The 24,230-nt window shown below is 43.2% G+C and overlaps 1 protein-coding gene across 13 annotated transcripts in view; it reads left to right on the top strand.

The window, feature by feature from the left end:
* The window catches only part of LOC129826217 (nuclear receptor corepressor 2-like), a 127,016-nt gene that overhangs the window by 61,696 nt on the left and 41,090 nt on the right, over positions 1–24,230 (top strand). For 10 of the 13 annotated variants that reach the window (XM_055886690.1, XM_055886681.1, XM_055886687.1 and 7 more), the window contains exons 6-11: positions 2,518–2,634; positions 9,080–9,136; positions 10,521–10,573; positions 16,567–16,633; positions 17,676–17,848; positions 18,060–18,156. In XM_055886690.1, the coding sequence (XP_055742665.1) occupies positions 2,518–2,634; positions 9,080–9,136; positions 10,521–10,573; positions 16,567–16,633; positions 17,676–17,848; positions 18,060–18,156 (564 nt within the window). The remainder of the gene's footprint in view (positions 1–2,517; positions 2,635–9,079; positions 9,137–10,520; positions 10,574–16,566; positions 16,634–17,675; positions 17,849–18,059; positions 18,157–24,230) is intronic. The other 3 variants (XM_055886683.1, XM_055886679.1, XM_055886689.1) reach the window with 1 other exon arrangement.

Raw genomic sequence — 24,230 nt, 5'->3', positions numbered from 1 at the left:
ATCACCTCCCAGCACAGCAGGCAGCACACCGACAGGGAGTCCCAGCCCCCAGTGAAGCAGCTTCACTAACACTCCTGGCTGGGCCACTAACAGACCTGCAGCTCTGCTGCCACATACAACCAACACTGCCCCTTGTCTGTTTATTCCCAATGTCTCATTATTCCTACTTACCTATCCTGTTTATTGGAGTATCATACATTTATTCCACTTTAGAAATGTTACTTGAAGATGTAATCAACTGTTATTATGTAAGTTATTGGTGTTCTACGATTGTGCCTTTGCACTGAGGAGGCCATAATGTCACCACTTAATACACATTCTGAACGTAATGGATCAGTTTAATGGACGCTGGCATGACCGCTGTGCCATTGCTTTGACTATGTTCTGGGTTACATAGGAACTTAACTGGGAGGAAAGGTGTTTAACATGCTTTTTACCTTTTGGGGGCGACAAGCAATTTTTGTGCAATTCATGATGACATTTGCAATAGGCCCTTTTTAGACCTATACATGCTTCTAGTAAGACACTGATCAGTGAACTGTACATGATACAGACAACATATAGGTGTTAATATACTCCTTAGTGTTCTCTCAAAAAGTAAGTATGTCTGGATTCTGAAATACACATTTTCACATTCATAAAACATATTAATATCTCAACTACCCTTTTTGGTTTTTGCTTATTTAAAATATATATATATATCTTACTCTACAAACATGTCAAATTTCCAGAGTGGACTCTGGTACTTTAAATGATATGACCCATTTTATACATAAAAATGGACACTATAAGCCATTAACCAATCATAGCCCTCCTTTAGAATTGCAAGTTCAGCAATTAACCAGCAGAGGGAGTTCTCTTTGAATCCATTTTCCCATTCACTGTTTTGGTGGTGCTGATAAAATTGATCATACGTTCAGAATTAGCAGAGGGCCCATTCGGGAAATTTGATTTACATGTAGAGAATATTGTTCCAAACAATACGTCTTAAAACGAACAAAATAAAAAAGGATCATTTTGAGATATTAATATTTTTTATATTTAAATAAATTAATGTGATTCCCCCACCCCTTCAGAATCAAAGCATACTCTATATTTCCGACTCAGAGCACACTATAAGGAGTATAATTACACCAAGATGTTATCTGTATCATGTACGGTTCACAGATTATAGGCTCATATTGGAAGCGTATAGGTCTAAAAAGGGCCTAAAATGGCCTCTTTCATCACGATTTTCTCAAGTGGTTTGTGATGTAAAAATGCATTTAAAAACGCCTTCCTTCCAATGAAGTTTCTATGTGAGAATTGCCAGAACATTCTGATATACCAAAAATATGTTCCGCTCCCGCTGGTGTGGAATCGCCCCCAAATGCTTTGTCTCCTCAGTACTACTCTCACTCTCTCTCTTCTCTGGCATGGGGCCGGCCCTGGCTTTGTTTACTCCATGTTGTGGTAAACAGAATTAGAATACTGTAATTTAATAGGATCTCTGTGGTGGTAAGTTAACTCCCCTGGGTCCAGTTAATCAGAGGGTTAACACTAGAACCGATGGGCCTTTCAGCCTATAAGTACCCGCTAGAGAATGTTGTCGGGCATCCCCTTGAGCATACACATCAGATTCATAGCAACCCTCAAGGCACCAACGCTTAATAAATTGTGCATAAACAATTGTAAAGGATGAATTGCATGACGAAATCGGCTATTCGGGGATACATGTTCATGAAAAGTTATTAAAACGAGTCATTTGTTTGGATAGAGCCAGGGATCTGTTTTGTATTATTCTACAGGCTTATTGCAACATGTATAGCCTATTTCGTTTCCATTCCAATAAAAACATTAGTGTAATACATCTGATCCATTGTATTTATAGATTTGACTAGTAAAATAGTTTATAGTAAGTAATACAGTCCAGTTACAGCTTCTCACAGGCTCAGGCATGGGAGGCGGAGGCTCAAAGTCAACGTCAGAATCAGACGAAGACCCCACATTTGATCATTCAAATTCAAGTCGCCTTCCTTGCCCTCATGCTCATCATTCAGTCCATTTAAATTCAACTGGGAAGTCACGTCTCAATGGTCAGTTTCGGGTTTCTGTCGCCCATTCGTCCGTTGACGTCATTCATTCAGTGAGGAAAGCAGCGTATTAGCGCTGCGTTTCTTCACAGTCCCCTTTGTGCAGTAAGGTGTTCTTTTATCTGTTTTTTTTAACTGGATGTTCAAGTGTTAAGCTATTTACAGTTAATAGGACAGTTAGGCTCATCACTGCTGGAGATGATGAGGAGCAAGAGGGGGAGGAGCTACACACTGCTTGAGTAACCTGTCTCCACGGAAACAGAGAAGCACAAAGGTGCTGCACGATCGGGCCTTTTGCCTTTGTTCATGGCTTGTGATGATAACCTTTTATCTGTCATCTTTCTCATGCATGTTCTTCTCTCCCAATCTGATTTAAAGCGACATCTTGTCTGCCCACTGTGTTCACCAGTAACCCTGAGTGTGTGTGTGTGTGTGTGACCTGTAGCAACAGCTGGAGGAGGAGGCAGCAAAGCCCCAGGAGCCTGAGCGGTCCATGATCTCCCCTCCGCCCAGCGAGGCCAAGCACCGTAGCCTGGTGCAGATCATCTACGACGAAAACAGGGTCAGTACCATCGTACACACACACTTACTGCTTTCTCTCTGTGTAATTATCTGCATCTCAATCAGTGCTTGGGGCTGGAATTGCTGTAATCAGTGCTATTAACTTCACTGTTGGCTAATGTTAGAATACACGTAGCAAGCTCTCCCCTGTGTCTCATTGAGTACGTTTACATGCACACTAATAATTCGATAATCAACTGATTATGGCAATAGTCGCGTAAACACTTTCCTCTGCTTATCTTAATCAGCCTAAGGTCAAAATCGACGTAGGCATAAACCAATTAAAACAGATGGTTTTCTGAGAAATCTTTAGAATTATTGGTACATGTAAACAGCTTAATCGGTGTTCTGTCGGTGTTTTTGATCTACGCATGTACCGTAGCGCAAGCCTCCCGCTTATGCGCGTGGGAAGTGAATTCTGACAGTATGCTTCTTAGAAATAGGTTTCACATACTAACTTTATATGTCCCAACTCCGAATCAATTAGGCTTCACAAAAATAACATGGTTATTTTATATTACATTTATAGAATGTTTATTTTTATTGGGGATTTCCTGCAGGTGGCCTGATTTCAGATGTGTCCCTTTTAAACAGGATTATTAGGGAAAGTGATCGTCTTGCGAAGCATCTAAACATTTTAAATAAACTATTACATTTATCTGACTAACCACAATCTAATTGTGTGCATGTAACCAACCATCATCATTATGGCCTTTTAGTTGTTGGCGTGATGATGATCTAAGATAATGAGCAAAACCATTACTAAAACTCACTCATTTTGAATGAATGTTGCTGTCTGACTGAAATTGTGTTATTTTATTGGATTTAATGATTTTTTGGGGGTCACAGAAATGGGTTGAGATTGAGACGGAAGCTGTGGAGGAAGTAGAGTGGGCGCATCTGGATGAAGTGCAGAGAAAGTCTCTGACAGCTCTTTGATGATGAAACACTAGTATGGTAGACTGTCACTCAGCTTCTCCCTTGAAAAATAGGAATCCTGCTGTTTGAGAACTTAATTAACAATTTGAAGGGCACATGGAACGTTTTTTTTTTGCGTTTTGCTATGACCATGATTGATATTCTGTGAAGAGATAAAACTCTGTGAGCTCTGTCATTGCTATTACTTGGCTCGACAGCACTGTCAAATGCCACTGTCAATAGAGAGGTGGAAAAGCTGTATTAGACGGTATTCATACATTAGCCTCCCAGTCTTATTGAAATATCAGGCAAAGTCCTCCTGTCTGATGGTGTAGTCTGCCAAAGGTCAGCATCATTTAGCAGGTGAACCATTTTCTTTTTTTGTCTTTATTTTAAAAAAAATGTAATGTCAAAATGTCATACAGGTTTACGTCTACCAATGTAGTTTGTTTTGATGAGTAGGATATTATGTAGTAGTAGTTAAAGCATTCATTTCCAATACTCTTAGTCCACCTAGTGGTGAGCACTGCTCCATGCATGCACAAAACTGTATAAAAATGATTGTGTTGATTGCAATGGTATATCGTTGTAGGGGGTCTTCTCCCACTCATCATACAGACTCCAGATGGTATGTCCAGCAGCATTACACCCTGCTTCCCACTGCTGGCTTTCTTCTGAAGTTAAGCAGGGTTGGTCCTGGTCGCTCTCTGGATGAGAGACCAGATGCTGTTGGAAGTGATGTTGGAGGGCCAGTAAGAGGCACCCTTTCCTCTGGTCTAAAAAAATATGCCAATGCCCCAGAGCAATGATTGGGGACATTACCCTGTGTAGGGTGCCGTCTTTCGGATGGGACGTTAAACGGGTGTCCTGACTCTCTGTGGTCACTAAAAGAACCCATGGCACTTATCGTAAGAGTAGGGGTGTTAACCCCGGTGTCCTGGCTAAATTCCCAATCTGGCCCTCAAACCATCACGGTCACCTAATAATCCCCAGTTTACAATTGGCTCATTCATCCCCCTCCTCTCCACTGTATCTATTCCCCAGGTCGTTGCTGTAATTGAGAATGTGTCCTCAGTCAACTTACCTGGTAAAATAAGGGTTTAAAAAAACGACTAAGAATGTCCTGTATGTGTAAGGGCCAGGACGGTCTTTATTTGACTCATTATCTACCCTGATGCCTTGTCACTTTACCCTTGCTTCATGTACATTATCTACCTCAAATACCTTATCATTATTATCTACCCTGATGCCTAGTCACTTTACCCTTGCTTCATGTACATTATCTAAATCAAATACCTTATCATTATTATCTACCCTGATGCCTAGTCACTTTACCCTGGCTTCATGTACATTATCTACCTCAAATACCTTATTATTATCTACCCTGATGCCTAGTCACTTTACCCTGCATTCATGTACATATCTACCTCAAATACCTTATTATTATCTACCCTGACGCCTAGTCACTTTACCCTGGCTTCATGTACATTATCTACCTCAAATACCGTATCATTATTATCTACCCTGATGCATAGTCACTCTACCCTGCATTCATGTACATATCTACCTCAAATACCGTATTATTATCTACCCTGATGCCTAGTCACTTTACCCTGGCTTCATGTACATTATCTACCTCAAATACCTTATTATTATCTACCCTGATGCCTAGTCACTTTACCCTGGCTTCATGTACATTATCTACCTCAAATACCTTATTATTATCTACCCTGATGGCTAGTCACTTTACCCTGGCTTCATGTACATTATCTACCTCAAATACCTTATTATTATCTACCCTGATGCCTAGTCACTTTACCCTGGCTTCATGTACATTATCTACCTCAAATACCTTATTATTATCTACCCTGATGCCTAGTCACTTTACCCTGGCTTCATGTACATTATCTACCTCAAATACCTTATTATTATCTACCCTGATGCCTAGTCACTTTACCCTGGCTTCATGTACATTATCTACCTCAAATACCTTATTATTATCTACTCTGATGCCTAGTCACTTTACCCTGCCTTCATGTACATATCTACCTCAAATACCTTATTATGATCTATCCTGATGCCTAGTCACTTTACCCTGCCTCCATGTACATATCTACCTCAAATACCTTATTATTATCTACCCTGACGCCTAGTCACTTTACCCTGGCTTCATGTACATTATCTACCTCAAATACCTTATTATGATCTATCCTGATGCCTAGTCACTTTACCCTGCCTTCATGTACATTATCTACCTCAAATACCTTATTATGATCTATCCTGATGCCTAGTCACTTTACCCTGCCTTCATGTACATATCTACCTCAAATACCTTATTATTATCTATCCTGATGCCTAGTCACTTTATCCTGCCTTCATGTACATATCTACCTCAAATACCGTATCATTATTATCTACCCTGATGCCTAGTCACTTTACCCTGGCTTCATGTACACATCTACCTCAAATGCGTCGTACCTCTGCACCTTGATCTGGTACTCCCTGTATGTAGTTCCATTCTTGTGTATTTTATTTTTATGCATTGTTGGGAAGGGATTGTATTTGGCGCATGTGACAAATAACATTTGATTTGATTCAATGGCCATGTCAGAGTCTTCTAAAAGGTCAACTCTTAAAATTATTTTCTAGTATATAATAGAAGATATGTCATTATCTGATAGAGACCTGCTGACGACAATAGTACTGTATACCTTTCACCCCAGAGCTAAATCATAATGGCATGATTGAATTCATGCAGCAGGAGTTTGCTGAGCACACATGTGGTGATCTCCAAGCCTGGAAGTGTGTGGATGATTCGTCCAATGTCCCTGACCTCTGGAACACTTTGCACTCTACTCTGAGTGGGACTAGCACTGAGTGCTGCTGGGCTGAGCCCACCACACTGGCCCCACTCTCTCCCCAGACTATGTAAACAAAAATCTGACAATTATGCACGATTTGAGTTCTGTGTTCACCGAGATTACACCATTGAAACACAGCCCTCTACAAGTCCTAGCCCAAAGTGATGGTGTTGCGCTGTGACTGATGGTATGTTTGCAAATGTATTATGCAGGAAGGTGTATGTGAAGAAGGCAAGGTAATCATGTCATTTCTGGATATGTTCTCTCCTCTTGTGTGTATCTGCATGGGTGTTGATGTTTGTCTTTGGTCCCTTGCCCTCCTCAGCCTTTGTGTAGGGTACTCTAGTATTGTTGGAGGGGTGTGTGTCGGGGAGGGGTGTGTGTCGGGGAGGGGTGTGTGTCGGGGAGGGGTGTGTGTCGGGGAGGGGTGTGCGTGCGCTTGCGTGTTTGTGTGTTTCAGCACCTGGCTGTAATTACTCCAGCCTCAGTAGCAGTAGCACTATCATAGTCCCTTGTAACACACACACACACGGTACAGAGAGCCCTCAAAGCACTGCACCTTCAGTCTGGTTGTGCCACTATTAAACCCTCTCATTTTAATTACGTATCTTTTATGATGTAGCCCATATTTCCATTGTGTCACTGGTGTCATCTGTCCCCGTGGGCTCAGTATCACCTCATCTCTGAGACAAGGAGACACCCACAGGCCTTTGTCAATGCAACAGGCAACACCACTCATGTTCACTCATCTCGTTAGAAAATGGCTGCCTTGGACACATACAAGAGAGACAACTGGGACTCACTGGAACTGCACTATCATAGTCCCTTGTAACACACACACACACACACGGTACAGAGAGAGTCCTCAAAGCACTGCACCTTCAGTCTGGTTGTGCCACTATTAAACCCTCTCGTTTTAATTCCGTATATATTATGATGTAACCAATATTTCCATTTTCTTTAGATGGAAAATGCTTCTTTCACTTCTGTTGGGAAAGAGCAGCACAGTTAGTTTTTTGTTCCAAGTGCCAGTCCTCCTGTCTAAGCACTAGGGGGCATGTTTGAAGTGGACTGGCCTCACTCACAATCACTGGTAATCTCATGTCAGATGTGATTGGTTGAGATGGATTTGAGGAGGAACTGTCCATGTTGATCAACACGGTGTTGTCATTACCCCTCTTAATTTAGTTTACATCTTTATCCCCTTTGTTGCTAATGCCCTTGAGTATAGTCTTTGATGTCCTTAATCTGACAAATACAATTCATGGCAAATGTATAGGCTGCATTGCAGGTCTTTATCAGTACAATATGGTGGACATAAAGAGGACAGTCCTAATCAGGAAATGTAGAGACATTTCCAGTTCTCCCTCTTCTCTCACTCAGGATTAAAGCCTTGTTAATTGCTGTTCATTAAACAGTCCTTACATTTTTTTTATTAGTCATCTGCAGAATGTTACACCTTCTTTTGGATGAGGAAGCATCGGAAAGAAAGGAAGGAAGAAAGAAAAAAAGTGTGACTATGGGGGGGAGGGCGGCAGAGCCAGAGAGAGGGCGACAGAGCCAGAGAGAGGGCGACAGAGCCAGAGAGAGGGCGACAGAGCCAGAGAGAGGGCGACAGAGCCAGAGAGAGGGCGACAGAGCCAGAGAGAGGGCGACAGAGCCAGAGAGAGGGCGACAGAGCCAGAGAGAGGGCGACAGAGCCAGAGAGAGGGCGACAGAGCCAGAGAGAGGGCGACAGAGCCAGAGAGAGGGCGACAGAGCCAGAGAGAGGGCGACAGAGCCAGAGAGAGGGCGACAGAGCCAGAGAGAGGGCGACAGAGCCAGAGAGAGGGCGACAGAGCCAGAGAGAGGGCGACAGAGCCAGAGAGAGGGCGACAGAGCCAGAGAGAGAGGTCAGCAGGTTGACGTTTGTCATGCATCTTGCCCTAGAGGAAGAACTGAGCAGTTTCTGCTAGATGAAAACAAAAATGTGATTTCTGGTTCTAATTTAAGGTTAGGGTTAGGCATGAGAGTTGGCAGTGTGCTTAGGGTTGGGAAAAAAGCTGATTTTGTGGCTGTGCCAGCTAGTGACCACTCTGCAGAGCTGCCTCCAGAACAACATTCAGGGACACTGCACACAGCACGTGACATGGCTAAATATAAATGTATAGAGCTCAGCTGAGTAGAGGTCATCTGTGATAGAGGTACAGAGATGGGGTTGTGCTTCTCTTCTTCACAATCACTGCCGACCAGTTCTGTTTTATCTCTTAAGCGTGTGTAGTGAAGCCTCAACCTGAGCGCACTGCAAAGGAGAGATCTTTGTCTCTGTTTTGTCAGATGTTCCTTATGGAGAAGCACTGCAGTCTTGCGCGTACTCTGTCCCAGTGTCTCACTCTTTCTCTTGCTCTTCCTCTCCCACTCTCCCTCACCTGCCTGCTCTCGCTCTACCTCTCTCCGTCCCTCAGTGTGTGCTCGGGGAGGTGAGTAATCTTTTTTCCGGTAGGAGAAGAGAGAGGGAGCGGATCGAGTTTTTGCCTTGTGTTAAAAGCTCTAAAAATAGTTGCTGCACACAGTGCCCATCCAAACGTCATTCATTGAGTGAGCAAGCTGCTGCGTTGCCTTGGTGATGAGAGACGTGAGGCTTTGTAGTTGATATGTGCTGAGTATGTTTGTGTGTTCTCTCCTCAGAAAAAGGCAGAGGAAGCTCACTGGATTCTGGAAGGACTGGGACCCCGAGTAGAACTGGTGAGCCTCTGCTGTTTTTTTTTCACCTCTTAATGGTCATCTGAATAAAATATCTAGCAACTTGTATTATTTGACCACGGGGAGGAGGGACAAGTAGCAGGGAAGGAGGGTTAGAGGGAGGAGAAAGAAAGAGGGGGAGGAGTTTGTCGGAATTGAAAGATGGCCATGTGTAGCAGGGGGTGTAGGGAGCAGGCCCTGGAGACAGGCCGAGGTGGGTTTTGTTCTTCTGTTCAGGGATGAGAGAGAGATAGACGGGCAGAATGATGGCGCTGCCTGTCTCTGATGGCTAGGAGCCAGGCACGGCCAGTGTTTCATCAATGAGCTGCTGCTGTCTGGAAGAGAGGATCTTACTGACAGTACTGTATATTATCAGTGAGAGTCAGACATCATACTTGCTCTTTATAAGCTGATTTGGGTTTGACAATAATACCTGATGTTCGCTTTCGAAGAGTTTTGTCGTGAGCAACTGAAAATCTAGTGGAGAACAAGTTCAGATTCAAATGTTTGACCCATTGGAAGGTGTTTGTTGTTCTTTTAAGCTCTCTTGTGTTGTGAAATAAAAATGTTTTGTTTGTTTTGTGGCCAAACTTATACAAATTTTACACAAAGATGGTCTCCTTCGCTTATGAGTCTGTTCTCAAGAGACTGGACTGTACAGAGTGAGAAGGGCTGAATTAGGGTGTCATGTCCTCGTTGTGCCCACTGCTTGTCGTTGTTAGCTTGGCACAGCATTAACAGTTATATACGATCATGGCGTACAGAGCTTTGTTTCACTCTGTCTCATAGACATGGATGTATATGGGCTTTTGATTTAATTAATAATAGATTCAGTAATAATTGAATGTAATGGTTCAGTTGGTTCAGTTATTGAATGATGGTACACCAGGGTTTTCCCCAGGAATTTTTAAGAAGGTGGTGCTGCTGAGTACGCCGGGGGCAGGTCCGGACGGGGGTAAACTCAACATATTTTCCCCTTTTTTAACACCTGTAACTGCCATTTACAGCAATCTAGAGCAAAACATTGCCTTAAATGATAACAAGTAACTTACATTCTTCGGGGAGAACCGTGTACACAATGTGAGCCAAAACTTTTTGACAGACCTTTCTCGGTTATGTTGATAAAACGTGGATAAAACAGTATGAATTCACAACATTTGTTTTATGTCAGACTCTGTTCAGCATCTTGTAGGTAGAATGTAATGGGTAAATTGCGTTGCTGCATAGTAACTTTGCAGTGACACCAGACAGTGTGCAGGGAAGTAGTGTAGAAGTTGTAAACAGTATGTTTAACCCTCTAGAGTTGATGTTCCTTGCTGCTGTGAAACAGGATTCTCACCTCTGGCAGCATCACCTAACCTTTTCATCTGTTTCTTCTCTCTCCCAGCCTCTGTACAACCAGCCCTCCGATACCAAGCAGTACCATGAGAACATCAAAATGTAAGTTAGCCCGCCCTCTGGGGAAAGGGACTGGGTTTATGTTAGTGTGTGTGCGTGTTTATGTCTATGTCATCTGTCACTGTAGGCTCAGTGTGATTGCTATGGTCCTAAATGCCATTACTGCGCCCCTCATGTGCCCCAGAGATTCCCATCCCAACACAAGACCACAGAGAGTGAATCACGTGGTATCAACCACGTGTATGGAGTCTTTATTGCCCTGATAATGTGCTGAAACAATTCTTTAACCGTGCTGTCTGTGACAACCCGTTGAGATCATGTTTCTGCGGAAATGACTTTATACAGTCATAAAATGACAATCCTTCACTTAACCTCTCTGGTACATGTGGGACGCGTCCCACCTCGACAACAGCCAGTGAAATTGCAAGGCGCCAAATTCAAAACAACAGAAGTCCCATAATTAGAATTCCTCAAACATACAAGTATTATCCACAATTTTAAAGATAAACTTCTTGTAAATCCAACCACAGTGTCCGATTTCAAAAAGGCTTTACTGCGAAAGCACACCATGCGATTATGTTAGATCAGCACCTAGTCACAGAAAACCATACAGCCATTTTTCCAGCCAAAGAGAGGAGTCACAAAAAGCAGAAATAAAGAGAAAATTAATCACTAACCTTTGATGATCTTCATCAGATAGCACTCATAGGACTTCATGTTACACAATACATGTATGTTTTGTTCGATAAAGTTCATATTTATATCCAAAAATCTCAGTTTACATTGGCGCGTTATGGTCAGAAATGCATTGTCTCAAACAAACATCCGGTGAAAGTGCAGAGAGCCACATCAAATTACAAAAATACTCATCATAAACATCGATAAACGATACAAGTGTTAAACATACGAATAAAGATAAACTTATCCTTAATGCAATCGCTGTGTCAGATTTCAAAAAGGCTTTACGGAGAAAGCACACTTTGCGATTATGTTAGGTAAGCACCTAGCCACAGAAACCCATACAGACATTTTCCAACCAAGGAGAGTGTCACAAAAGTCAGAAATAGCATTAAAATGAATCACTTACCTTTGATGATCTTCATCTGGTGGCACTCCCAGGTCTCCATGTTAGACAATAAATGTTCATTTTGTTCGATAATGTCCCTCTTTATGTCCAAAAACCTCTGTTTTGTTCACGCGTGTTGTCCAGTAATCCAGACGAAAAGTTTAAAAAAAAGTACAATAAAAGTTAGTAGAAACATGCCAAACGATGTTTAAAGTCAATCCTCCGGGATCAGGCGCATGGCTGATGAATGGACATTTACACTGGCCACTGATTGAAAGTGCTGTATCTCCCTCATTTTTCAGAGTAGAAGCCTGAAACAATGCCTAAAGACTGGCCACATGTAGAGGAAACCACAGAGCTCGTGAACTGGGTCCTAAGTCTTTGTATAGGCTTTGAATGGGAAAACAGCCTTTCAAAATAATAGTACTTCCTGGTTGGATTTTCCTCGGGTTTTCGCCTGCCTTATCCGTTCTGTTATACTCACAGACATTATTTTAACAGTTTTGGAAACATTAGAGTGTTTTCATTCCAAATGTACTAATTATATGCATATCCTATCTTCTGGGCCTTAGTAGCAGGCAGTTTAATTTGGGCACACTTTTCATCCAAAATTCCGAATGCTGCCCCCTACCCTAGTGAAGGGTTAAGTAAAATGGCCGCTTGAGGTTTAGCTCTTAGTTGTCAGTGGAGAATGAGTTAGATGGTATGCCACCAGACTTCCTGACCTCTTACCCTCACTGCCACTCTGTCTCCGCTCCGTTTGATCCTTGCACTGTTTGATCAGTATTATTGCCTCAAAGCAATTAGCAGAGTGTGTGTGTGTGTGTGTGTGTGTGTGTGTGTGTGTGTGTGTGGTGTGTGTGTGTGTGTGTTATTAAATACCGCAGTATAGCTTTGATCCACCACAATTGACTTCTTTGTGCCCCTAACCGGTTTGATAACCTTGGCACCTGTCCCTGGTAAGAAAGATGAGAACCTTGGATTCATGGACACCACCTCTACATTTCTCAGGAATACAGTACACGCTTAGTGTTGGACAAAAGAAACTTTAGAAACGGACCAGAGCAGCTAATCTCTCCCTCCACCATCTGGTGTCCGGAGCACAATGCCATCTCTGTCTTTATACGACTTAATCTCTCAGCCCTGGTCTGGCCTGCCAGCCAGAGACGGCGTAAGTAGGGGTTGCGGGGCGTGGCCGCACCCCCTGGTTTGCGCACCTTTTGAAGTTCAGATGGTAACGGGAATAGTAACTGAAGTCTGGACAGTGACTGTAGGCCTCACATGTAGCCTATCATAATATTAATTCCAAAACTAACTGAAATATAGTAAAATACAGTACTAGAAACATGTTGGATCGTTTTCACAGTCCTTTAAAACCAGTCAAACCAGAAATTTTGCACAGAACATTTCCCCGGTCAATCACGAAACGTCCACGCTCCGCAAGAGAAGCAGAAATTAAGAGAGAACTTTACCAATGTCAAATAGATTGTTGATGATGCATTCATTTGATCAATTTATTATATTATTCTGGTGAGCAAGGCTATTTAATGTTCTACAGCATGACAGAAGAGGATACCTATCTAATTAAGATTTTTCTGATTCCAAGACCTAATTTTTTATCCGAAAAATATGTAAATGAGGCATAAAAAGGATGATTAATGACAAGATAATTCCAGACTGTGCAGTTGTTGTGCTTATTTATGATATAATAGGCGCGTTCTCATTAAATAATCTTAGTATGGCAAAAAAAATTGGCTTAATTAATTTAGACTTATTTTTCAAGATATTGATATAGCCTAGCTGATAAAACAACACGGTTTTGATTTGTAAAGTTCAAATAGAATATAGTCTTGCACATTATATAGTCTTGCACTTCACAATGCATCATCAGTGTTAAATATCTTAATATTCGATTTAATCATACACTGAGTGTACAAAACATTAAGAACACCTGCTCTTTCCATGACATAGACTGACCAGGTGATTCCAGGTGAACGCTATGATCCCTTATTGATGTCACCTGTTAAATCCACTTCAATCAGTGTAGATGAAGGGGAGGAGACAGGTTAAAGAAGGATTTAAGCCTTGACAATTGAGACATGGATTGTGTATGTATGCCGTTCAGAGGGTGAATGGGCAAGACAAAAGATTTAAGTGCCTTTGAACGGGGTATGGTGGTAGGAGCCAGGCGCACCGGTTTGTGTTATCAACTGTGGGAAGCATTGGTGTTAACATGGGCCAGCATCCCTGTGGAACGCTTTCGAAACCTTGTAGAGTCCATGCCCTGATAAACTGAGGCTGTTCTGAGGGTAAAAGGGTGGTGCAAGGAAGGTGTTCTTAATGTTTTGTACACTCAGAGTATATTGGTCAATAACACAAATGGAATCATGTAGTAACCAAAATAGTGTTAAACAAATCAAATATTTTGAAAATTTGATATTCTTCTTAGTAGCCACCCTTTACCTTGATGACAGCTTTGCACACACTTGGCATAATCTCAACCAGCTTCATGAGGAATGCTTTTCGAATAGTCTTGAAGGAGTTCCCACATATGCTGAGCACTTGTTGGCTGCTTTTCCTTCACTCTGCGGGCCAACTCATCCCAAACCATAATGCCTAGAGGTGTGTTTTGGGTAATTGTCTTGTTGAAAAACAAATGATAGTCCCACTAAGCGCAAACCAGATGGGATGGCGTATCACTGCAGAATGCTGTGGTAGCCATGCTGGTTAAGTGTGCCTTGAATTCTAAATAAATCACAGACAGTGTCACCAGCAAAGCACCATTACTCCTCCTCCTCCATGCTTCACGGTGGGAACCACACATGCATAGATCATCCGTTCACCTACTCTGCGTCTCACAAAGACACAGCGGTTGGAACCAAAAGTCTCACATTTGGACTCATCAGACCAAAGGACAGATTTTCACCAGTCTAATGTCCATTGCTCGTGTTTCTTGGCAAAGCAAGTTTCTTCTTCATATTGGTGTCCTTTAGTAGTGGTTTCTTTGCAGAAATTTGACCATTGAAGGCCTGATTCACGCAGTCTCCTCTGAACAGTTGATGTTGAGATTTGTCTGTTACTTGAACTCTGAAGCACTTATTTGGGCTGCAATTTCTGAGCCTGGCGGTCCGCTTGAGAGCCAGTTTTATCATAATGCTTATTGGTTTTTGCAACTGCATTTGAAGAAACTTTCAAAGTCCCTGAAATGTTCCATATTGACTGGCCTTCATGTCTTAAAGTAATGATGGAATGTCGTTTCTCTTTGCTTATTTGAGCTGTTCTTGCCATAATATGGACTTGGTCTTTTACCAAATAGGGCTATCTTCTATATAACACCCCTACCTTGTCACAACACAACTGATTGGCTCAAAACGCATTAAGAAGGAGATAAAGTCCACAAATTCACTTTTAAGAAGGCACACCTGTTAACTGAAATGCATTCCAGGTGACTACCTCATGAAGCTGATTGAGAGAATGCCAAGGCTGTGCAAAGTTCATTTTGATTCAACACTTTTTACTACATGATTCCATATGTGTTATTTCATAGTTTTGATGTCTTCACTATTATTCGACAATGTAGAAAATAGAAAAAATAAAGAAAACCCTCGGAATTGAGTATGTGTGTCTAAACTTTTGACTGGTACTGTACGTGTCTAAGTGTGTGGGAGAGTGAATCAGGGAGTTTAAATGTTTGTTTATATAGGAACATGTTTCGATGAAGAGGTCAACGTGTCGTCTTACGATATCTTTAGATTGCTTCTGTGCTGTTGTCTTCTGCTTCACACACACACACACACACACACACACACACACACACACACACACACACACACACACACACACACACACACACACACACACACACACACACACTATGGCATCCAAGCTGGCCATCTAGTATGGACAAGTACGCCTCCAACCCCCCCCTCAGTTCCCAGCTCATTACATTCAGTCTTACATGAAAGGTATTTTGGTTTCCACAACAGCATAAATATCTCTGACTCACAGGTCAGCCCACATGTTAGAGTGGTGTGGGCAGAGTGTGGCACGCATGGACATTTGGTGAAGTCACAGCTCGGAGGTGTGAAGAATAACCTTCCAGCTCCCAGACAGTAGCCTGCTTCTCCCCTGTCCACCTCTAACATCTTATTACTCAGTATAGAACTTTATCTGTGTGTGTTTTTGTCCGCCTACTATTCGAGCTAGTATCTCCGCCTGTATTGTGTCTGCACACAGAGTGATTTTGTGTGTGTGAATCAACGTTCATATGGGTCTCAGTATGTGTTTATATGAATGAGTTTAGATGTTTGTTTATATAGAAACGTGTAGATGGCAGTGTCTATGTTGTGATGAGGTCACCGTGTCCACTTATAGAATCTTTAGACTGCCTCAGTGCTGTTTTCTGCTTGACATGCGTGCGTGCGCACACACTAGTACAGCCTTACTTCCTGCTGTCTGTCTGTCCTTGCCTGTGACCTGGGGGCCTGGATCCTAGCTGATGTGACTCACGGTGAATTAGATGGCACGTGACCTTACAACTGACAGGAATAAAACGTCATCTTTCACAGAAGGCCGAGAGAACGGATGGAGCAGCTGCCTAAGCAGATTACTGCCCTGACCTTTATTTGAAGAACTCTGGCTGGTTTCCTATTCCCGGGCCGGACCAACTTTAAAAGTCTGGCTCCTCTTTCTGTCCACCCCCCCCCCCCCCCCCGAAACGATTTGGTGTTTATCAATTTAGGGACCAGAATTGTGTGCCTGTGTGTGTGGGGGTTGTAATAAAGTTCCTACCTGGACAGCAGGACGTGTTAGCTACTCTTTATGGGTTAGAAATACAATCCCCCCCCTCAAAAACTGACAAAAATGTAATTCAAATCCTCTGTTTCCTTCCTATCAATCTTCTGTCTTATTGTCCCTTTCATTTATCTTTCCTTTGTATCCCTCTTTCTCCTTTCTTCACCCTTCACAGAAACCAGGCGATGAGGAAGAAGCTCATTCTTTACTTCAAGAGGAGAAATCATGCTCGTAAGCAGTGGGTGAGTACAGAACAGTGTGCTTCTCTGCTGGGACTGCTCTATGACCGATGACTAGATGTCAACTGGGCCAAGGAGCTCCTTGAAGTGTGTCCATGATCCACAGACTAAAGGGAAAGGAGCTCTGGGCCCTTGTGCCTGTTCTTTAGTAACACTGTAGCAGTAGCTACTCCTATGAAGTGTTGGACCACAGCTACTACGGCTTTTGAAAAATGAAAGGTAAAAAAACGGAATAAAGGAGATGTCTCGCTGTGATTCAGCTCTCCCAGGACTTTCTTCTTCTCGGTCACATCAAGTCTGCTTCCTGTCTGGTGGTGGTAGATGGTACGGGAGATGCACCACTGCTCGCTCGCTCTGTCAGTGTGTCAGTGATTGAGCAGGACCAATGCAGCGGGCGGCGCTAAAAATAACCCTGCCATCGATCGTCCAGGCTCTGATGTCAGAGTTAGGCAGACATCCTCAATCACCCGCCCTGACAGAAAATCTTTACCACAAATCAAGCCCTTACTTTTCCTGTGGAATATATTTCCACTGGGATACATTATGTGTAATAACCATGTTTCACCTCAGAGAAATGACATCCTCAACAATGCAGGAGAATTGGGAATAATTTAATAGTTGCAGAGTTACACTAACCCTAAATGCAGAACCCATATCTAAACTGTAATTTATAGAGAGGCACACCTACCGCCCCATAGTGCTATTTGCCGGCCCATGTGCTGCAGGGTGATATATCCACCAGTCATGGTGTGTAGTGTAAGTAGAGGTTCCAGGCCAGCTCCAGGCTGGAGAGGGGAGCGCAGGCTGGAAAAGACATGGGCAGCTGTTTTAAGAGACCTCAGAGGGCTGTGTCTCCTCCAGGGTTAATGGTCTGCTTTACAGCCTGCCCCGTCGAGCAGCTGGGAAAACATGGAGCTCTGTTTTGGTCATGACTCAAGGTTAGACTCAGTCTCTGCAGAAGCACAGCACATCATGGCACAAAAAGGGACACTGTTTGTATTTTGGAGGAGTTGGTTGTATTTATTTTGTTTGTTTTTTCCTTCAGGAACAGAAGTTCTGCCAGCGCTATGACCAGTTGATGGAGGCCTGGGAGAAGAAGGTGGAGCGCATTGAGAACAACCCCCGGCGCCGGGCCAAGGAGAGCAAGGTGCGCGAGTACTACGAGAAACAGTTCCCTGAGATCCGCAAGCAGAGGGAGCTGCAGGAGCGCATGCAGAGGTGAGTCAAGGCCTGGGGCCTCCTGCTCCTTCATATACTAGTCAAGACATTAGATGGAGTAATTCCAATCAGTTAAAGAGGCTGAATACATTGAGTTGTTACTTGGTTACAGTATGGAGGGAAATCTGTGTGTATAATGTCAGAGGAGGAGGATATCCGCTCCTGTACATGCAGTGTGTTGACATGTCCTCTGTGTTCCCCCGGTGGGGAGTAGCCGGGTGGGGCAGCGTGGAGGGGGATTGGCCTCGTCTTCAGCCCGCAGTGAACACGAGGTCTCTGAGATCATCGACGGCATATCAGAGCAAGAGGTGAGCTCTTCCAAATCAAATCAAGCATTATTTCTACAGCACATTTCAGACATGGAATGCAACACAATGCGCTTCACAGGAGAAAAACAAATAAAAACAATGAATGGTTTACTGCACAACAAACATAAGAGGATAAAAAACTAAAGAATAACAATAAAAACTGAACGACTAAAAAGCACCCGAAGGAAAAGCAAAGCTAAACATTTTTTATTTTTTATTTTATTATTATTATTTTTTATTATAAAGATCTCTTTTAAATGTGTCCACATTTTCGCCCCACAATCGTGGGTTGATTTTAAAAAACAGTTGAAGAATCTTAAAATGAATTCTAAAACTCACAGGCAGCCAGTGCAGAGACTTTAAAACCGGTGTAATGTGTGCTTTCTGTCGGGTCAGTACCCGTGCTGCAGCATTCTGTATGTTTTGCAGTTGACAAATGGCTTTCTTGGGTAGACCAGACAGGAGAGTATTACGGTAGTCAACCCTGCTTGTAATAAAAGCATGTATGAGTCTTTCTGTATCAGCCTGAGAGGGAAACGGACGCACTTTGGCAATGTTTCTCAGGTTGTAATAAGCTGTTTTGGTCACATTCCTTGTGTGGGATTCGAAATTGACTTCAGAATGTAAAATATACCTAGGTTTTTTACCTGGTGTTATTGTTATTCCCTGTGAATTAAAACATGTGGCCAGATTCTCTTTCTGTGCTTCGGCTCCAACAATAAGTACCTCTGTCTTGTCTTGATTTAGCTGGATGAAATTTTGAGCCATCCAAGTATTTTAAATCACTTATACAGTCTAATGTATCTGTGGAGCTAAAATCCACTGGTGACACATGTAAAGTTGTGTACCATCTGCGTAGCAGTGAAAATCACTGCTGTGCTTTCTGATAACGCTGCCGAGGGGTAACATATATAAACTGAACAGTTCAGGACCCAAAATCGAACCTTGAGAAACGCCACTTGATATGTATTTTCTCGAAGTTATGTTCACCAAGGGTGACAAACTATTGACCGGTTAAATGGGTCCTAAACCAATTTAGAACTGGACCGGAGAGGCCAACCCACTGGACCGGAGATTGGCCGAAAATGGTTAGGAGCTGAAGAATCTAGATTACTTTTCTTCAGAAGGGGTTTCACCATATCAGTTTTTAGTGCAGGGGGGGGAAAGTGCCTGTGAACAAGGAGTGATGAACAATACCTTGAAATTCTTCAGATATGCATAAAAACTGTTTTGAAGGTGGTGGGGATAGGATCGAGAAGGCAGGTAGAAGTCTTAAGTTGTGATATCACTTTCCTGAGCACATCTGTGTCAACAATGTAAAATAAATCCATAGTGCCTTTGCGTGGTAGGCTAGGGCACATATCAAACTTCTCACCAGGTCCTGCTTGACTGATACCCAGCCTAACGTTTATCTTATATCTGAAATATGCCGCAAAGGAAAGTTCGCAGGTTTGCGAGGGTAGGATTTATCAGGCCATCAATGGTCGAGAAGAGCACTCTGTAATTATTCTGATTATTAGTGGTCAAGTTAGAAAAATTTGCCCGTCTGGCATTTCCAATTGCCTTGTTATATTTGCCAAGTTTCTCTCTCAGAATATCATAATGGACCTGCAACTTTGACTTCCTCCACTTCCGACTATGCCTTTTTGCAATTTACCTTCAATTGATTAGTTTCCTCACTCATTCAAAGGCATTTGGATGTGGCCTTTTTCAACTTTACTGGAGCTATGGCATCAATGGTTGCCCTGAATTTGCTATTAAAGATATCAACTAAATTGTCACGAGGAAGTCAGGATAGGTGACGGAGTATTGTTCAGACACAATAAAATCGGTAGCAACTTCAGAGGTAAGATAGTGTTTCTCAATAATGTGTTCAGCATTACCCTGTGCTATGGGCAACAAGGTAGTAAAAAATCCACAGTGGTGATCAGATAAAGCAACATCAACTATAGAGGATATGTCAATAGAAAGCCTCTTGGTAATAACCAGGTCCAGAAAATGGCTGCGGTTATGGGTGGGCCCAGTAACATGTTGGATAAAGTCCATAGAGCTCAAAAGATTCATTACTTCAATGGTCATGGAGTCAGTCTCTTTGTCAACATGAATATTAAAATCGCCCAACACCAATGATTTTGTCATAGTTCTCAAGGACAATAGACAAAAGCTCTTACACTACTTCACCTCCCTCTTTTTTCCTCTCCCTCCATCGTCTCTCTTTTCTGTACCCGTCATTCCCCATATCTCTCTCTCTTTAGTGCCCTTTCTCTCACTCATGAATATACAGTGTTCTTGTCATGCCTGTTGCTTGACCCTCTCAATCACCAATTTCTTTGTCACGTGAGGCTGAATGACACAGTTACTGTAGCTGCGTAACACTTATAACCAGTTCAGGAAGCATGTGATGTGGCCTTTTTAGTGTCAAGGCCCGGAGAAGATGGCTGACATTTTACATGCTCCTGACCGAATGCATTTTTTTGCGTCGTTTGTTTATTTTTTACTTATTCTGTGCATAATATTGCTGCCTCCGTTTCTTATGACCGAAAATAACTTCTGGACATCAGAACAGCGATTACTCGCCACGAACTGGCAGAAGCCCCCCCCCCCCCCCTTTAATTAGCCCGGCATGAAGGACATACTGCTTTCCCGGGAACAGGCCCAAATCCCCGTCATTTGCGTGAAGAGAAGACAGAGAAAAAGAGGACGGAGGCCGGGCTGCCTTGTGAGAATTCGTAGGCGATCAAATAAACCCCCACTGCCTTCCGTTCTACTAGCTAACATGCAATCATTGGAAAATTAAATAGACGCCCTACGAGGAAGATTAAACTACCAACGGGACATTAAAAACTGTAATATCTTATACTTCACGGAGTCGTGGCTGAACAATGATATTATCAACATTCAACTGGCTGGTTATACGCTGTATCAGCAGGATAGAACATCGGCGTCTGATAAGACAAGGGGGGTGGACTATGTATATTTGTAAACAACAGCTGGTGTACGATATCTAAGGAAGTCTCGAGGTTTTGCTCGCCTGAGGTACCTGAGTATCTCATGATAAGCTGTAGACCACACTATCTACCTAGAGAGTTTTCATCTGTATTTTTCGCAGCTGTCTACATACCACCACAGACCGATGCTGGCACTAAGACCACACTCAATGAGCTGTATACCGCCATAAGCAAACAGGAAAACGTTCATCCAGAGGCCGCGCTCCTAGTGGCCGGGGACTTTAATGCAGGGAAACCTACATCCGTTATACCAAATTTCTATCAGCATGTTAAATGTGCAACCAGAGGGGAAAAAAACTCTAGACCACCTTTACTCCATTCAGAGAGACGCGTATAAAGCTCGCCCTCACCCTCCATTTGGCAATCTGACCATGCTTCTATCCTCCTGATTCCTGCGTACAAGTGAAATTTAAAGCAGGAAGCACCAGTGATTCGATCAATAAAAAAGTGGTAAGATGAAGCAGATGCTAAGCTACAGGACCGTTTTGCTAGCACAGACTGGAATATGTTCCGGGATTCCTCCGATGGCATTGAGGAGTACGCCACATCAGTCATTGGCTTCATCAATAAGTGCATCGACGACGTCGTCCCCACAGTGACCGTACGTACATACCCCAACCAGAAGCCATGGATTACAGGCAACATTCGCACTGAGTTAAAGGCTAGAGCTGCCGCTTTCAAGGAGCGGGACTCTAACCCGGAAGCTTATAAGACATCCTGCTATGCCCTCCGACGAACCATCAAACAGGCAAAGCATCAATACAGGACTAAGATCGAATCGTACTACACCGGTTTCGATGCTCGTCGGATGTGGCAGGGCTTGCAAACCATTACAGACTACAAAAGGAAGCACAGCCGAGAGCTGCCCAGAGACACAAGACTACCAGGCGAGCTAAACTACTTCTATGCTCGCTTCGAGGCAAATAACACTGAAACATGAATGTATGAAACATGCATGAGAGCACCAGCTGTTCCGGATGACTGTGTGATCACACTCTCCGCAGACGACGTGAGTAAGACCTTTAAACATGTCAACATTCACAAGACTGCAGGGCCAGAACGTGTACTGCGAGCATGCGCTGACCAACTGGCAAGTGTCTTCACTGACATTTTCAACCTCTCTCTGTCCGAGTCTGTAATACCTATTTTTTTTAAGCAGACCACCATAGTCCCTGTGACCAAGAACACTAAGGTAATGTGCCTAAATGACTACCAACCCGTAGCATTCACGTCTGTAGCCATGAAGTGCTTTGAAAGGCTGGTCATGGCTCACATAAACACCATTATCCCAGAAACCCTAAACCCACTCCAATTTGCATACCGCCCTAACAGATCCACAGATGATGCAGTCTCTGTTGCACTCCACACTGCCCTTTCCCGCCTGGACAAAGGAACAACTATGTGAGAATGCTCTTCATTGACTACAGCTCAGCGTTCAACACCGTAGTGCCCTCAAAGCTCATCATTAAGCTACGGACCCTGGGACTAAACCCCTCCCTCTGCAACTGGATCCTGGACTTCCTGACAGGCCGCCCCAGGTGTTAAGGGTAGGTAACAACACATCCACCATGCTGATCCTCAACACAGGGACCCCTCAGGGGTGCGTGCTCAGTCCCCTCCTGTACTCCCTGTTCACTCATGACTGCAAGACCAGGCACGACTCCAACACCATCATTAAATTTGCCGATGACACAACAGTGGTAGGCCTGATCACCGACAACGACGAGACAGCCTATAGGGAGGAGATCAGACACCTGACCGTGTGGTGCCAGGACAACAACCTCTCCCTCAACGTGATCAAGACAAAGGAGATGATTGTGGACTACAGGAAAAAGAGGACTGAGCACGCCCCCATTCTCATCGACGGGGCTGTAGTGGAGCAGGTTCCTTGGTGTCCACATCACCAACAAACTAACATAGTCCAAGCACACCAAGACAGTTGTGAAGAGGGCACGACAAAACCTATTCCCCCTCAGGAGACTGAAAAGATTTGGCATTGGTCCCCAGATCCTCAAAAGGTTCACAGCTGCACCATCAAGAGCATCCTGACTGGGTGCATCACTACCTGGTATGGCATCTGCTCGGCCTCTGACCGCAAGGCACTACAGAGGGTATTGCGTATGGCCCAGTACATCACTGGCCATCTAGGACCTCTATACCAGGCAGTGTCAGAGGAATTCCCTAAAAATTGTCAGACTCCAGCCACCCTAGTCATAGACTGTTCTCTCTGCTATCGCACGGCAAGCGGTACCGGAACGCCAAGTCTAGGTCCAAGAGGCTCCTAAACAGATTCTACCCCCAAACCATAAGACTCCTGAACATCTAATCAAATGGCTACCCAGTCTATTTGCATTGCCCCCCCCTTCTATGCTGCTGCTACTCTCTGTTATCATCTACGTTTTGTCACTTTAGTAACTCTACCTACATGTACATATTACCTCAATTACCTCGACTAACCGGTTCCCCCGCACATTGACTCTGTACCGGTACCTCCTGTACCGTATATAGTCTCGCTATTGTTATTTTACTGCTGCTCTTTAATTACTTGTTCCTTTTATTTCTTATTCTTATTTTTTTTCAACTGCATTGTTGCTTAGGGGCTTGTAAGTAAGCGTTTCACTGTAAGGTGAAACGCCTGTTGTATTCGGCGCTTGTGACTAATTTAATTTAATTTGATTTTGATGTGTGATCCAGACAGATACAGTGCCTTCAGAAAGTATTCACACCCCTTGACTTTTACACATTTTGTTGTTACAGCCCAAATTTAAAGTTGATTAAATTGAGATTGTGACGCTGGCCTCGACACAATATTCCATAATGTCAGTGGAATAATGTTTTTTTAGATTTTTTATTTTTTACAAATTGCTAAAATATCTTATCCCTTTGAGCATGGTGAAGTTATTAATTTTGCTTTGGATGGTGTATCAATACATCCAGTCACTACAAAGTTACAGGCGTCCTTCCGAACTCAGTTGCCGGGGAGAATGGAAACCGCTAAAAGATTTTACCGTGAGGCCAACTGGGACTTTAAAACAGTTAGAGTTCAATAGCTGTGATAGGAGAAAC

This window comes from Salvelinus fontinalis, chromosome 28, assembly GCF_029448725.1.
Source record: "Salvelinus fontinalis isolate EN_2023a chromosome 28, ASM2944872v1, whole genome shotgun sequence".
NCBI classification, from domain to species: domain Eukaryota; kingdom Metazoa; phylum Chordata; class Actinopteri; order Salmoniformes; family Salmonidae; genus Salvelinus; species Salvelinus fontinalis.
The sequence above is the reverse complement of the archived record's forward strand: the minus strand, read 5'-3'. Positions and strand labels throughout refer to the sequence as shown.